The sequence below is a fragment of the Prinia subflava genome, chromosome 11, assembly GCF_021018805.1.
Source record: "Prinia subflava isolate CZ2003 ecotype Zambia chromosome 11, Cam_Psub_1.2, whole genome shotgun sequence".
Classification (NCBI taxonomy): Eukaryota; Metazoa; Chordata; class Aves; order Passeriformes; family Cisticolidae; genus Prinia; species Prinia subflava.
Genome location: NC_086257.1, coordinates 20,023,499 through 20,037,467, shown reverse-complemented (window position 1 = coordinate 20,037,467; position 13,969 = coordinate 20,023,499). Strand labels below are relative to the sequence as shown.

General features: G+C 39.2%; 1 protein-coding gene across 6 annotated transcripts in view; it reads left to right on the top strand.

Annotated features, from left to right (window-relative positions):
• Positions 1-13,969, top strand: part of NAALADL2 (N-acetylated alpha-linked acidic dipeptidase like 2) — a 417,141-nt gene that overhangs the window by 266,760 nt on the left and 136,412 nt on the right. For all 6 annotated transcript variants that reach the window (XM_063408209.1, XM_063408206.1, XM_063408207.1 and 3 more), the window contains one exon: positions 9,820-9,970. In XM_063408209.1, the coding sequence (XP_063264279.1) occupies positions 9,820-9,970 (151 nt within the window). The remainder of the gene's footprint in view (positions 1-9,819; positions 9,971-13,969) is intronic.

Genomic DNA, 13,969 nt, shown 5'->3' with positions numbered 1-13,969 from the left:
ATAAGTTCATTCTAAGTATTGATTTACTTAAAGGCATGCTAACCAAGTAGTTAAACACTGCTCTTTTCCATAAATGAAGCTAAAATATTAATTAACCAATTAATAATACTCAGTTTTCCTAGTTGATATATAGATATGCCTGAGGCTTACATATAGCACACTATATCATTATATGTTCTACTTGGAAACATAAAATTAAATAAAATGTAAATTTAACAATACATAACAATGATATGCAGTCTCAAAAGAGACTGTTACATTACATTCAAGGCATTATTTTAAAAGCATGAAACCTGGATGCAATGTGATAGACCAGGAAAGAGCTGAGCAGGGAATATGTTCTGTACTTAACAAAAAACCAAAGCCAAGGTCTGGAATTTTCCAATACTAGTAATTGGATAAGAATTGTGAGAATAATAAAATAAATGAATAAATACTGGTTTTGCACAGGTCCAGTGAATGCAGCTATGTTTTAACAATCTAACAGTTAATATGAAATTACTTGGGGCAGCAAATTAGTGCCTTGATTACAAATCTCTGACTGATTGCTGTGTGGGTTCTGAGAGCATCTGCTGATGCCTTGGTGGATCCCATACAGCAGCTGCATTCTTGGAGCTAGAAAAGTCATAATCCTACTTTTATCTTGGAGACAGAAGGATGACTTGTGTGTTTTCATTTCAACACTGATAACTTCCAGCATTGGTACTGGAAAAAATATATATAAAAATATATATAAAAATATATATAATCCGGGTACCCCAAGGATATTTAGATTTTAGCTGAGAAAAGAGCGTAGAGAGAATCCAAAGTTATGAGTTGACACTGCATATGAAGCACAGTCAGGGGTGTTTATACAAAGCAGGGAATTCCCTTGCTCCCTGCTCATCCTCTCCCCTTTTCTTGCTGGTATTTCGAGGGGGGTTGGAATGAGATGAGCTTGAAGGTCCCTCCCAACCCAAACCATTCTGTGAGCCCATGACTGTGTTATCTCCTGGCTGGGAGCTGGAGATGACTCTGCTGGAGTCCAGAGTGAGGAGAAGAAGACTGCAGGGAGTCCAAAGCCCCCCGAGGCTGGGACTGGGGTGCCCCAAATGTTTTTGGTGAGCAGAGAAGCTGCTGGCACAGCAGGGCTGAGCCCCCTCACCAGGGAACTCTGCTGTGGGATTGTGCCTGCAGAGGGGTGAGGGAGCCTGACACCACAGCTTTGGGTGAGAAACACCCTGTGCTGGGAGAGGTGTTTGAAAATCAGATCTGCTGATCTTTCTTAATTTATCTAGTGGTGGGAAAACACACAAATAAGAAAAAAGAAAAAGTAAGTGAGGGGGCATTGGCAGATGTGACTCTGGTCTGTGACTGTTGGCAGTTCAGTGGATTTTGGATTAGAAGTTGGGTAGAATGCATAAAATCCAACAAAGGCTCTAATCGCTTTATTCTTGATGATTTAGCAAGATTATAATTATATCTTTGTGTAATTGTTTTTTGTGTGATGGATCTTCAGCTTTATTCTCTCTGTAATAGAGTCTAAACATAGACTGGAATAACCATAAACATAATCAGGAACAAGAGTTTCAGTGTGAACAGGGAAATGCTATTGGCTTTCTGGAGGTTGCTCATCTGGACATTCATACTGCCTTTTTTTCTTTTTAATGTTTACTGAATATTTAATGATACTTATTATGCACACAGTGTTCCTCTACATGCTTATTTACAAGTGAGTAGTATTTCCTGAAGATGTAGGAATGCAAAAGCAATATGAAAAGCTTTGTATTATATACTCATCAAATAATGAAGCTTTTTTTTCTGGACTGTAAGCAATTCAAATATTTTGTTTCTGAAATAAATTAAGTAAAGCTTATTGAGTCCAATCAGCCCTTGTTTCTAGGGAATTGTAGTTCAATTTCATTTTTAATTAGATTGAACATTGTGAATTTCTTAGCAGTGGTAAGCAAGATCTGGCAATAAAATATGCACTCAATTTGTATTAAAAGTTGCTAAAATCTAGTACAGGGAACTGGCAGTATATCTGGCTTATGTTTAATTGTCCAAATATCCTATTGTGAAAAATTCCATTTTTAAAAACTGCTGATGTGTAACAAATTACTTTTCTTTGATAAAACTGTGTAGAAGATGAGCAGGCAGCAAACAGGAAAAAGTATAGGACAGAACATTCAGTTCTTGATAAGCTTAATACCACATGTAGGAGCAGGATTTTTTTTTATTTTTCTGTGCAAGTATTACAGAATTAAACCAAGATGATTTTTGGTGTAGAGAGAGTGGGGGGAAAAGGTCTCCAGAGGTTTTTCCTCAACTGCCACAGCTGTCCAGAGGTCAATGTGGATTTCCAGTCAAACCAGCACACAACAAGCTTGTTCCCAGTGCTCATTGAGAGGTCTGCTGTCCTTGGATAGCACTTACCTGACAGAGGAATGTACTTAAAAATATAATAGATGTACAAAGGAGCTCTTACTCATCACTCAAATGGAGATTTTTGTGATGAACATCCTTAAGTTTCTTACCCTTCCCTTCTGTTTTTCTTCCTGCATTCTGTAGGACATCCAAGAAATACAAAAGACTCTTTCCTCCCTAGAAATAATTTTCTAGATATTAAAAAAGGGGAAAAATGTGAAAATTGAAAATTATGAAAGCCAATTATAGTTTGGAAAGTGATTGCAGAAAATGTCTTAAAAAAATCTTAGATATGCTCGTCAGATTCTTTCTACAAATAAATGCACTTGATGTTATAATTTTTGTGGTAGTAACTACATCAAAGTCTTAAGGTCTTGCCATGATAGAGAGCAACTCTTGGTTTTTGTCTTGTTCCTCTGTATGTCACTCTATGGCAGAAATAGTTTGATAAATCCCGTTGCAATTTGGTTTCCCCCTTCTAAGACTTTATGGCAATGGCCTGTCATTTATGAGACCACTGTGAGTGCATTTATAGCTGTTGGAAGTTCTGTGCAGCTTAATCCCTTTCCAGCCCTGTTTGTTCCACATAACAATGATGCCATTCCTCAGGCAAGGACGGTGTTTGAGCTGGAAAGGAAAGATGTGTTTCATTTCTTTTCGTGGTCCCCATTAAAGTGGCTGCATCCTCCATCCCTGTTACAGCCTTGGCACAGCACCTTGAGGGTTCATCAGAAAAAGGCAAAACCTCTTCAGACAGAGCTTTGCCACAAATTCCTTTGAACATCCCTCAATCTTTGTGATGGGGAATCCTGGAGGGTGATTAAACATCAAGTGCAGTATTGAAAATACAAAGTGAAACTAAACCTTACTTTGTTAAAGACTTGCAATTTGGATGAGTGGTATATAGATGAAGATAGGGGTACTTAAGTGGTTTTTTCCACCTTGAGTTTTGTTTGTGTCACCAAGCCCCTCCCAAATGTATTACGGGAGGTAATTGAGAGGATAGCAGCATCTGATTATACCCACAGCATCTAAATCTTACTTTTCTACCCAATCTGCTACAGAAATAAAAAGGTGTTGTGTCAGTGAGATTTTCCAACAGTTTAAATGTACCTTTGCTCTTGCTTCATAATTTTGTGTATTGCCAATTAGTCAAATGAGATGGAAGATCCTTTCAGAGCATCATGATTTTAATTGGGACTTCAGTAGAAAAGAGTAATTAATAACTGTTAACCTGTCCAGTAAAGCTGTGTCTCAGATTAATGAACCATGTCTTTTGCACATTGCACTATGAATTGAAAAATGCAGCAGTTAAAAACTGATTACTGTTATTTGTCTAATTAATGCTGATCATTGCACTGAAGTATAATGACAGTAGGGGATTTTTTAAAAAGTATTATATTTGATTTTTACTACAAATAATTTCAAATAATTTGTATTAAGTTGTGTGGGCTTTGTTTGGTTTTTTTTTTTTTTTTTTTTTTTTTTTTTTTTTTTTTTTTTTTTTTTTTTTTGCTAATTAGTTTTTCTTTATTTTTGTTTCCATGCTGCATATCTGTGATGGATTTGAATATAAAATTCTGCATGAACTTTTCATGAGGTTTACCTGGAAGGGACAGAGAAAAGGGGATCACAATTATGTAGAGACAACATATAAACAGGATATTGTTTCTTTTTTTATGAATGTGTTATGTCCATGTTTTGCTTTGTTAGCACTGGATAGACTTGTAATAACAGCAAGATTGTGCATCTTCTTTTAGGGGCCTGAAGTTACATGGAGGAGGTTGTATGTTAAAATAACAACATGATCCCAAATTAACTTTGCTGTCAAGAGCTGACACTTAAAGGCCTTTGTTGTCTAATGAGCTGTGATGTCATTAACACTTAGGCAGTCATTGTGTAAAATACAATTTTTGCAATTTTATGTGCAGCTTTAAGGAGATTTTAGTAGTGTTAACTGCCTTTTTAAGCATTAAAAAATCTTCTTAAAACTCTGTAAGTGCTTGTAGCTAAAGCATGTTTTATCTCCTTATTTAGTGTTCTGTTACTTTGCCAGATACAGACATATTTCTGATATAGAAAAACCTTCAGAAACCTCTGAGGAGTTTCAATGAGCAGCCTAATATTATCTATTAGTGTGATAATCTGTGTACAGGACTGAGGAGACATTTTCAATAGTGTGAAATCCATTCCCAGAAATGACTTCTGAAGATGAGGACCACTTTTTTTTAGGCTCTTTTGACTTCAGACATCAAGGTGTGCTAAAAGTGCTTTTTGAAAGGTAGAATTTTAAGATATACAAACATAGTACATGATACATAATGAGACAGAGGAGGACTCTTGAATACTGTTTTGCAGCTAATTTGTATTATTTTGTTTACTGTTATCTAAGGGTTGAACGTCCAAAGCTTTGTGTAGTAGAGTTGAAAGCAGAATAAGATCAAATAAAAAATGCCACTGGATTTGTATTGACCCTAGTAACACTTAGGGAACTTATGGTAAAATTAAGAGATCTGGATATTTTTTTTAAATCAAGTTTCCCAGACACACAGTTAGTGCTACTTGTTTTGAGTGAGAATGGAACCTTCCACGATGGCAAAGTCACTTGCTGTACAGAATTGTAAGCCAATGTAGCTTGTACTGAGCTCCTTTATCGTAAATAATGTATCAGTCAATAAAAGAACAGGTTATTCCATGGATTAGTGAACAGGTTTTTCCTAGCTCTGTTTCTTGAGGCTGGAATTTGTGGTGTCTAATCTGTGGACAAGTTTCTGTATCCCTTTACATTTTTCACTCTATCTCTTGGTTTCTCCCACGTTTTTCCCCCTTCCATTAAGGAGTAAGCCCTTCAGTTTTTATTAATGCCTTCTCAGTCGTGTGCCAACAGCATCTGCCTCTTGTCTGCTCAATATCCCATTTTCATGGGAGTGTACTCCCATGCAGGGAATGTACTGAGAATATGCTTATTTCCTCCTGTGAAATAAGTTTTCTGTGCTGACTAATCAGTGGCTCAGTCATTTCTGTGGATCAGGGCACACAAATGGAGAAGCTTAGAAAGTGGCTTAGGCAATATTTGTCAGTAATAGGGCTGGATGTTGAGACAACAAGGCTGGTGAGGGGCTGGGAGCACAAACCCTGTGAGGAATGGCTGAGGGAGCTGGGGGTGTTTAGCCTGGAGAAAAGGAGACTCAGGGGTGACCTCATCACTCTGTACAATCTCCTGAAAGGTGGCTGTGCTCAGGTGGGGTTGGTCTCCTTCTCCATGCAGCAACTCCCAGAATGAGAGGGCACAGCCTTCAGCTGCACCAAGGGAAATACAGGCTGGATATTAGGAAAAAGTCTTCTGCAGAAAGAGTAATTAAGTATTGGAATGGTCTACCCAGGATTCACCACCTCTGGATGTGTTTAAGAAAAGCCTGGATGTGGCACTGGTGCCATGGTTTAGTTGAGGTTAGGGTTGGGTTGGATTCTGATCCTGGAGGTCTCTTCCAACCTAATGACTCTGTGATTGTGTGGTTCTGTACCTCCTAAAGCACAAACTGCACTGCTGATACTGTAAACACTGTGAGGGGGAGAACTGTCTGTACAGTGGGTTCTCAGAAGGCCTGTCCCTATTCTGGACCCACTTGCAAATACGGTGAGAAGAATTGCTAATGATGAGAACTATTTTAATATGCAATTAGCAGGTTGATATAATTCACAGTTACTAGCATCATATTTTCTTTTCTTTTTTCCTGGTGCATTCATGAGCATTGTTAACCATCACTTTTAGGAATATACTGTGTTGTGATGCCCCTTGTTGGTTGATCATGCATTGCTACTTTCTAAATTATTTTTAAGGAGAACTGTTGCTAGGAGTCAACAAAAGGGAGGAAAAAGATGCCATGCTTATTTCATTATCTTTAACCATTAAGGCCTTGCTGGATCAGAGGTTCTGGAAACAGGATCTAAGCTGTTCAAATGCAGTGAGAGAATAGTGTAGGAAACCCTTTCTCAGCTGTCTCTGCACTTGTAGTTGCTGTAATCCAGGTGAGACCAAAGCGTGCTGTGATTTTCTGCTCTCTGCCCATGAAATGACAGCTTAAACTCAGCCCCAGATGTGGCTCCCGTGCACAGAGCATCAGAGTAGTGCTGCTGCAGTCATTCTTTATTTCCAGTTGGAAAGGAAGAGTACTGCTGGAGCAGCTCCATGCCTCAGTGTCCGTGTTTTTAATTTCCTGAGCCTCTGGGGTTAGCAGGTAACCTGTCCACTGCAGTCCCTGGAAAGTAATGAAGGCTGAATACCTGGTTGGTTTTGTGCTGTTTGGTGCTTACAAGGTGCAAGGATGCTCTCAGCTGAGGAGAGCAGGGGAGAAGATCTTCAGAGAGTCAGACTCTGCACTCAGGTGGAAGATAACAAACAGAGCTTGAGGGCAGTACCCCCTGCATCGCTTCCCTGCTTATCACCATTCCTTGGTGGGCAGCTCTTATGCATTGTGCTGGAGATTCACAGAGGTGCAGTCTGTTCTCTTTGGTATGTGTTATTTGTTCTGTGTTCAGATCATTAATATATCCCCCAATGAAGGGTTCATTCAGGTGCACACTGGCCTCAGGTGTGCTAAAACACATTAAAGCCAGCTATGAAAGGAAGTGGCCCTTGTTTCTTGTTGCTGTTTTTTTCCTCAGCAAATAGTCATGCTTAGCTAGCTTATTGTGGGCCCAATACCTGCCAGTAGCCAAAGTCTGACAGTAAAGCTTGTCTGAAATGTGGAGCAGAGACCTGGTCTCTGTTACCTGTGTGTCAGTGCAAAAGGCAAATGTTCCCTGTGCCACATCTCAGAGATGCTGCAGTTAAAACAGAGAAGCAGCTGCGAGTTTTCCCCTTAGAGCCAAACCAAGTTCTGTAGACTGCTGCAATCTGCCTTTTCACTGCTTCAGCCATATCATCCTTAAAAGGCAATTTAATGGTTCCTGGTGGTGTGTAGAGTGTAGAGTTTACAAGGCTAATCTGTCCCCAGGTTAGAGCCTTTGATAAAGCAGCAAGTGTCTCATGTTAGATTAAATTGAGTCCAGAATGTTCTGTGGGGTGATTTAATGTACTGAATTGAAACAGTCACATTTTAAGGTAACTCTAAAAACTGAGGACTTGAACAGTCATCAATAACTAAAGGGTTAACAGTGGGCATTGGCATCTGTTTTCAAGGGTTCTGCTGTTTCCAGTTTGTTCTGAGATGTTTATGGCTTTAGGAGAGGGACAGCGCACTCATCCAGTATCACAGGGAGCAGATTTTGCTGTTGGATGGTTTTGCAATCTAAAATAATCCATTTATTTGAAGAGATGTGCCCTGGTTTACCTGAAGAAATTAATCTACAATCTTTTGCCTTGTAAAAAAAAATGCAGAACTTTCTTTGGCTTCTTTGTGCTCAGACAATTTACGGCTGGTAAAGTGTTTACGAATTTAAGATGAAAATGGAATCAACAATGCACATTTATTGTTGATATAGTTGTGCTGTCACTGTTGTAAAGTTAAAAAGCAGCAATTATAGCTGAAATCTGAAAGCTGTTTTGTAATTTCACATTTGTGACACAGCTCCTTACTAGAGATTGTAGCCATGGCAGCAGTGGTTGCTGCACTTTGTGAATAACAGAAGTGTAGTTACTTTCTCTCACTGAAACTGGGGGATTTAATAGTGATTTTCTTTCTTAAGTACAAAGTTTTTAAAACGCTCTTTTTTAAAAAAAGGCATTTTTATTTCCTGTTTTGTGCACCACTAAATAAAGCAGGGATTAATTAAAAAGATACTGAATATGGAGGCAGGAAAAATGTTATTTTTAATCCTGCCTGTTACATCATTTACCTATGATGTGTCCCTGGTTCTCCCACCCTATTTTTTGTGCAATCACAAAATCCTGTCTGAATATCAACGTGAATTGAAAACAGAACAAAACAATAATAACTGAACCTGCCATTTAGGAAATCCGTGTTCCTGCCCTACACTGAAGGTCTGTAATGTATTTTTGAGCATCTGAGCTAATCACCTCCTCCCACTCTCCTATTCCTCTGACTGGAGTTCTCTCAAAGACTCCCTTCTCATCTGTGGATCGCTTGTTTGAGTAAGATAGGCAGGATTAAATAACTCACAGGTTCAACTTGCATCTGCTTATCTGAATTCAGATGAGTGTCAAAGTCTTAGCAAATCACAGTATTGGATATATTTACTTACAGAAATGGCAAATAGTAGTTTGCTATTTTTATAATACTGCAAATAGTAGGCTGCTATTTTTATATTTTTTTCTGTCTTAGCTGTTGAATAAAGCAGAACTGAACACCAAATGCTTATGAGGCTCGAACTGAATGCCATATATTCATGTAATTTACATACTTGTAAGGCCACAAAGAACTGTGCATAAACATTCCTTAATACCAGCAGCTAGGAGATAAATTGAAAATTATATACATACACAGGGAAAAAATGAAGGTTCTAAAATATGGATGGAGGAGGACAATTGAACTGAGAAGCAGAGGCTTAGTAAAAAGTTCTGAGTTTCCTGTGAATTCAGAGTTGTATAGAAACTTCATACACCTGCAGTCATTCTTCAGACCATTTGGAGAGTCATCAGTGGAGCAGCTCAGTGAAAAGTAAGATAATGCTTAAATACCTGAATCACTTCTGTCTGAAGAATTAATACAGCTTTGTATCAGTGCGCAGTCTTCAGTCAGTTCCAAATATGCAGAGCATTTGGAAAGGTCACCTCATTCCACGGGAGTATTTGCCACATTGCAGTTTGATTTTGTCCATTTCGGAATAAAATCCCCTTATTTTTCAGTTCTCTAGGAAAGAAGAAAACTGAGATTTTCCAGTCAAAAAAGCTGCAGGTTATGGTACTTGGATGCTTTTGGCCTTAACTCTGGGGAAGTTTGCCTGATTTTCCAGCCCAGATCTGTGGATTTTTGGAAACTGTAGCTTTGATGTTCTGATGAGACAAAATAAAAGCTGTTTGTCTGACAGGAGGCAGATCCAAACATTTGGGTAAGATAGACAGGAGTTTTTAATTTAATTTTATTTTTTAAATGTTCTGTAAACTCCTGTTTTCCCTCTTAACTGGAGAGTAACTGCACAGGCAAACATTCAGTGTGTGCTGTGTCCTTGAAGAGGTAAAGCAAGAAATCTTACAGAAAATAATGTGGAAAACAGGGAAGGTCAACTCAAGATGTTTTAGTGACATCATTTTCAAAACTGAGGCACTTTCAGGGTGGTGTTTATATCATGGGAAAACCTGTTCAGGTGCTGCAAGCACTTTGGCAGTGCAGCTCAGTGCAGAGCAATCTGTGGTGAGAATGTGGTGCATGGGAAAGCCTCTATCCCAACAGTAATTAAAAAATAATGATGTGACACTTGTTAATGGTCACCTGTGCTGCTTTGTTCCCTCAGCTTTCTCTGCTGGAAGATGCAGGGTTTGGTGGTGCTCTCCTGTACACTGATCCCTGTGATTTGCCAAAGGCTGCAGACCTTGCTGAGAAAGCTTTCATGGTCTCCTTGAACAGCGGGGGAGATCCCTCCACGCCTGGTTATGCCAGTATTGGTGAGTATTGCTCAGGGCTCAGTCACTTCATGTGCATTTTAATTCTCTGTAGATTGTAAGAAAGGGGGTTAAAACACTGAACCAAATCCTGCTGGAAACAGAGGCTCTGAGTAAGGAGACACTGTGCAATGCAGGATGGAATCCAGGCTCAGAAGTGCTTTAAACTCTTGGCACAAAGTCTGCACTCTCAATAGTTTATTGTGTTTTTTATTTGAGTATTCACACATTGAACCATTATTACTGCCTGATTATTCTTATCCAATAACAGAACCCAAAACTGTGAAGTGATCCAGTGGTTTCAGAGCATTTTTCACAGGATCTGTCCCCACTGAAAGAATTATTCCTTTCATTCTGTCTTCCTCTTTCATAGTATCAGAATAGAAAACTTTTGGTCAGTAAGTGCAAGTGAAATGTAATTAATTTTTAAAGTATTAAGAAAAAACAATGTTTATAGTATCTGTATGCTACCATGACTTCAATAGGATATGTTCATTTAGCCTTGCTCAGATAGACTTGGTCATTAATTATGCTTCTCTAATGCATGTATTTTTGAAAGACAGAATTGAATTCAAAGAACAATATAGTCTCAAGGAACAACATTGCCTTACAGAATTTTCTGTGAGGTTTTTTTTTAAGCAACGTTACCAATAAATAGAAGCAGCAGCATGTTTGACTTGGATGTGCTACTTAAATCTCCGTTCTGGCAGTTCAGTGAACGTGTGTTCTGCTTCTCTGCAGCTTTTTCAGCTTTACAGCCTTTTTTACTATCCAACTATTTGGAAATGTATTAAGCAGCAGTCTATGGGTCTGTGACAAGGCTTCATCAGGAATATTTTGTCCGGTTACTGGCTCAGACATCTAAAGTTTGACTTGAATTGGCACTAAATCAACTGAGGCAACGTGGAGATACGTCATGCCTAGAATGGCAGAAAATAGAAATATTTGCCTGGTTGTCAAAGGAGGGTGTTAGCTATTCACAGCATGAATGCCTTGACAGCTCAGTGGGAAAGAAATTGCACATTTTCTCAGTGTCTCAGTGTACCTGACCCAGTGTTCTAAAAAGTGCCCTGGGAGCTACAGAGGTAAATATAACACTCTTCAAGCTTTATTCTTGCTCATTTCATGGAGCTATTTGAAAAACAGTTTGTGGTGTCTCTGTCTGGCTGACTCCTTAATGTTTTATTTACCCTACATGAAAAGTAAAGCTAATTAAAACAGATACACCAACATGAAGATGCCACTTCAGTGTTTAAACCTTATGTGTTAGTTTTCAGTCAGTGAATGATCTCATCTGCAGTGTGCATTCAATCTCCAATTTGGGAAGGAGAAGCTTCATTATATGGACAAAGGTGTTACAAGTGCATTGATGGTTTCTGGTGGAAGCCTTAGTGTGGCTTGTCTGTGGTTTTAAATCTCTGAACAAAATTGATAAGCAGCAGCAGGTTATCATGCTGAAGATCACTCATATTTTGATCATTGAATGCCATGATGAGCTGGAAAGAGCTCAGAGAAATACCTGAGAAAATGAGTTTTTTATGGTTTTGTCACTGGAAGGTAGACCAGATGGAAGTAATTCCTGTGTTTCTGATGATGATTTTGTTTCTCTGGAGCCTGTGAATTGACTTGCTTGGAGTTAGCTCATGCCTGGGACAGACACAAACCCATCTGGAGTGGAGGCTTTTCCCTGGGGGATGCACTTGGGTGTGCAGTGGTTAAACTGCCCAGTGTGGAATAAAAGAGCCACAGAGCCCGGGCTGCCCGTTTCACTTCGATTCACAGAGTGTAATAAGCACTACAAGAGATTTTATGGGAAGCTCCTGCTTGAGTTATTGGCATATCTTTGACACCATCTGCACTTCACACTTTGCCAGAGGAACTGTTACTATCACAATCTCGAGGCCGCTCCTACCAGCATTCTCCCTTTTACTGGGAAAACCCTGGTAAGATGAGTGATCCAAAGCTAGTCTTGTACTTGGTGAATAAAAGGTAGGAAACTTGGGTTTTCATGCTGCTGCCTTTGTTTCTCGTTTTCTTTTTGTCTGAAACCAAATTTCTCAGTGGTATCAGAGTACTGGAATGCTTCAGTTTTTCCCTAGAAAAAAAGTCTTCAGGAAATGGTATAATCTACAGATCTTTTCTCCAAGTTGACAACATTTTAAAATGGGATTTATGTAATAGTTCAGAGAGAATTTTGGAGTTCTCATGAGGTTTCAGCTCACATTTTCTGTTTCATGAAGATTAAATGCTGCAGTTCTGCATATGAATCATCTCAAATGTATAGAAATAGCTTGAGGATGGGTTTGAGATGCCAGCTACCTACGAGTAGAATGATTTTATTGATCTCTGTTTAACAAAGGGGAGAAAGTAGTGATGAGAAGGGGAAGTGAACAGCACTTATGTGAAAGTTTCTGCAGCTCTGTTTCATAATTTAATTCTTCTGTTCTTAAGACTCTTCCAGTCCTAAGTCATATCAGTCCTGAAACAGGAGCCTTTGTTAGTCTCATGTCTTTGTGATTGTGACTGCCAAAGACTAGTGTCCTTCTGTTTTAGAAATCTTTCTTCTGTCTTCCTGCTTTTGAAATGAAATAGATCCAGGGCGTGGAACTCAAGGAATTGATCATACAGGATTAAGAAGTTTGATGAGGAAATAAAGAGACTTGCATGGCAAAAACTGTCTTGAAAATAAAGTTTAGAAGAATAGCGTAAAACTTGTGCGCCTTCCCCATCTACTTTTCTTTTTCCATTTTGACTTTTTGACTGCTGCAGTTCCTTTCACCCACCTTTGTATGGCAGACACATATTAGATTTCTCCATCACTAGACTTCAGAGCTGTTTCAAATCAAATTTGTTTCCACACAGGAAATGGCTCAGTAAACAAAAATATGGATACAATCTATTTGTCAGTCCTACTATGTAAATAGAGAAGTGGCATTGTGATAAGCACTTAGAACCCTACCCACGAGATAAGGTGCCTCATAATAGAATCCCTATCTCTGCAGAGGGAGAATAGAAATTATTTCATGAAGAGTTCAGATGGCATCATAGAAAATACTGTGAACTTAAAAATGCTGAAATGTAACAGCTGTAAAATACAATCTTATGGTATCAGCTGGAGTTTGAAGTGTAATGTTGTTTTGGGGAGTTGTTATGCAGAGGTTATAGCAGTAAGAAAAAGGGGTGTGTTTGGAAGTCATGCATGGTTCAGGTTATGGTTAACAGCTGGTCATGTGAGCCATGTGACAGGAATTTGGGTAAAAAAATCAGTGACATGGGAAATGCACAGTGTCCCTAGAATTGTGAATAGTGAACATTATCGAGACAGAAGAACTGACATGAGCATTCCTCAAACATTGCTGATAGGATTTGATTTCAGAGGAAGGGACAAGGAATTGTTAAGGATTTGATCCACTGCAGGCCACAGCTGAGGCCATCAGCAAAGTCAGTGATGCCTCTGAAAGTGTATTTAGGAAGGGAAAAGGTCGCTGGCCAGGCAGGGGAGTGGAACTGAGCCTGGAAAAGGACAGGGTGACAGTGCTGTCCTAATCTTTTTGGGTTTGTTTCTCTCTCCAAATCTATTTTAACTGGCAGTTGCTGGCACTGTTTTGCCCATGGTTGGTAATTGATAAGTGACCTCTCTGTCTTCACCCTGATCAATGAATTCTCCATCTGACCTTCCTCTTATGGAATGGGGATAATGAGAGCGTGGCAGGGTAGGGTCTGGAAGCTGGCCAAGGTTTACCCACCACACTCAGTTCAACAAAATTTAAACACCCAATATGCAGCATAAAACCCCTTGACATTGACCTCTTCAGAAATGTGCCATTCTTTAATTAAGCTTAGCCAGTCCTTCTGCAGCAAACACGGGGAGCTGCTGCCCCTGCTTGGAGTGTGGTGAGTAGGCACTTGCTGGGATGGAAGTGTGTGCCTGGTTATTTTTCTGCCAGCCCTGTGATTCTGTAGGTTTAGGTGTGCCCTGCCAAATATCTGAGTTTGTCCTTT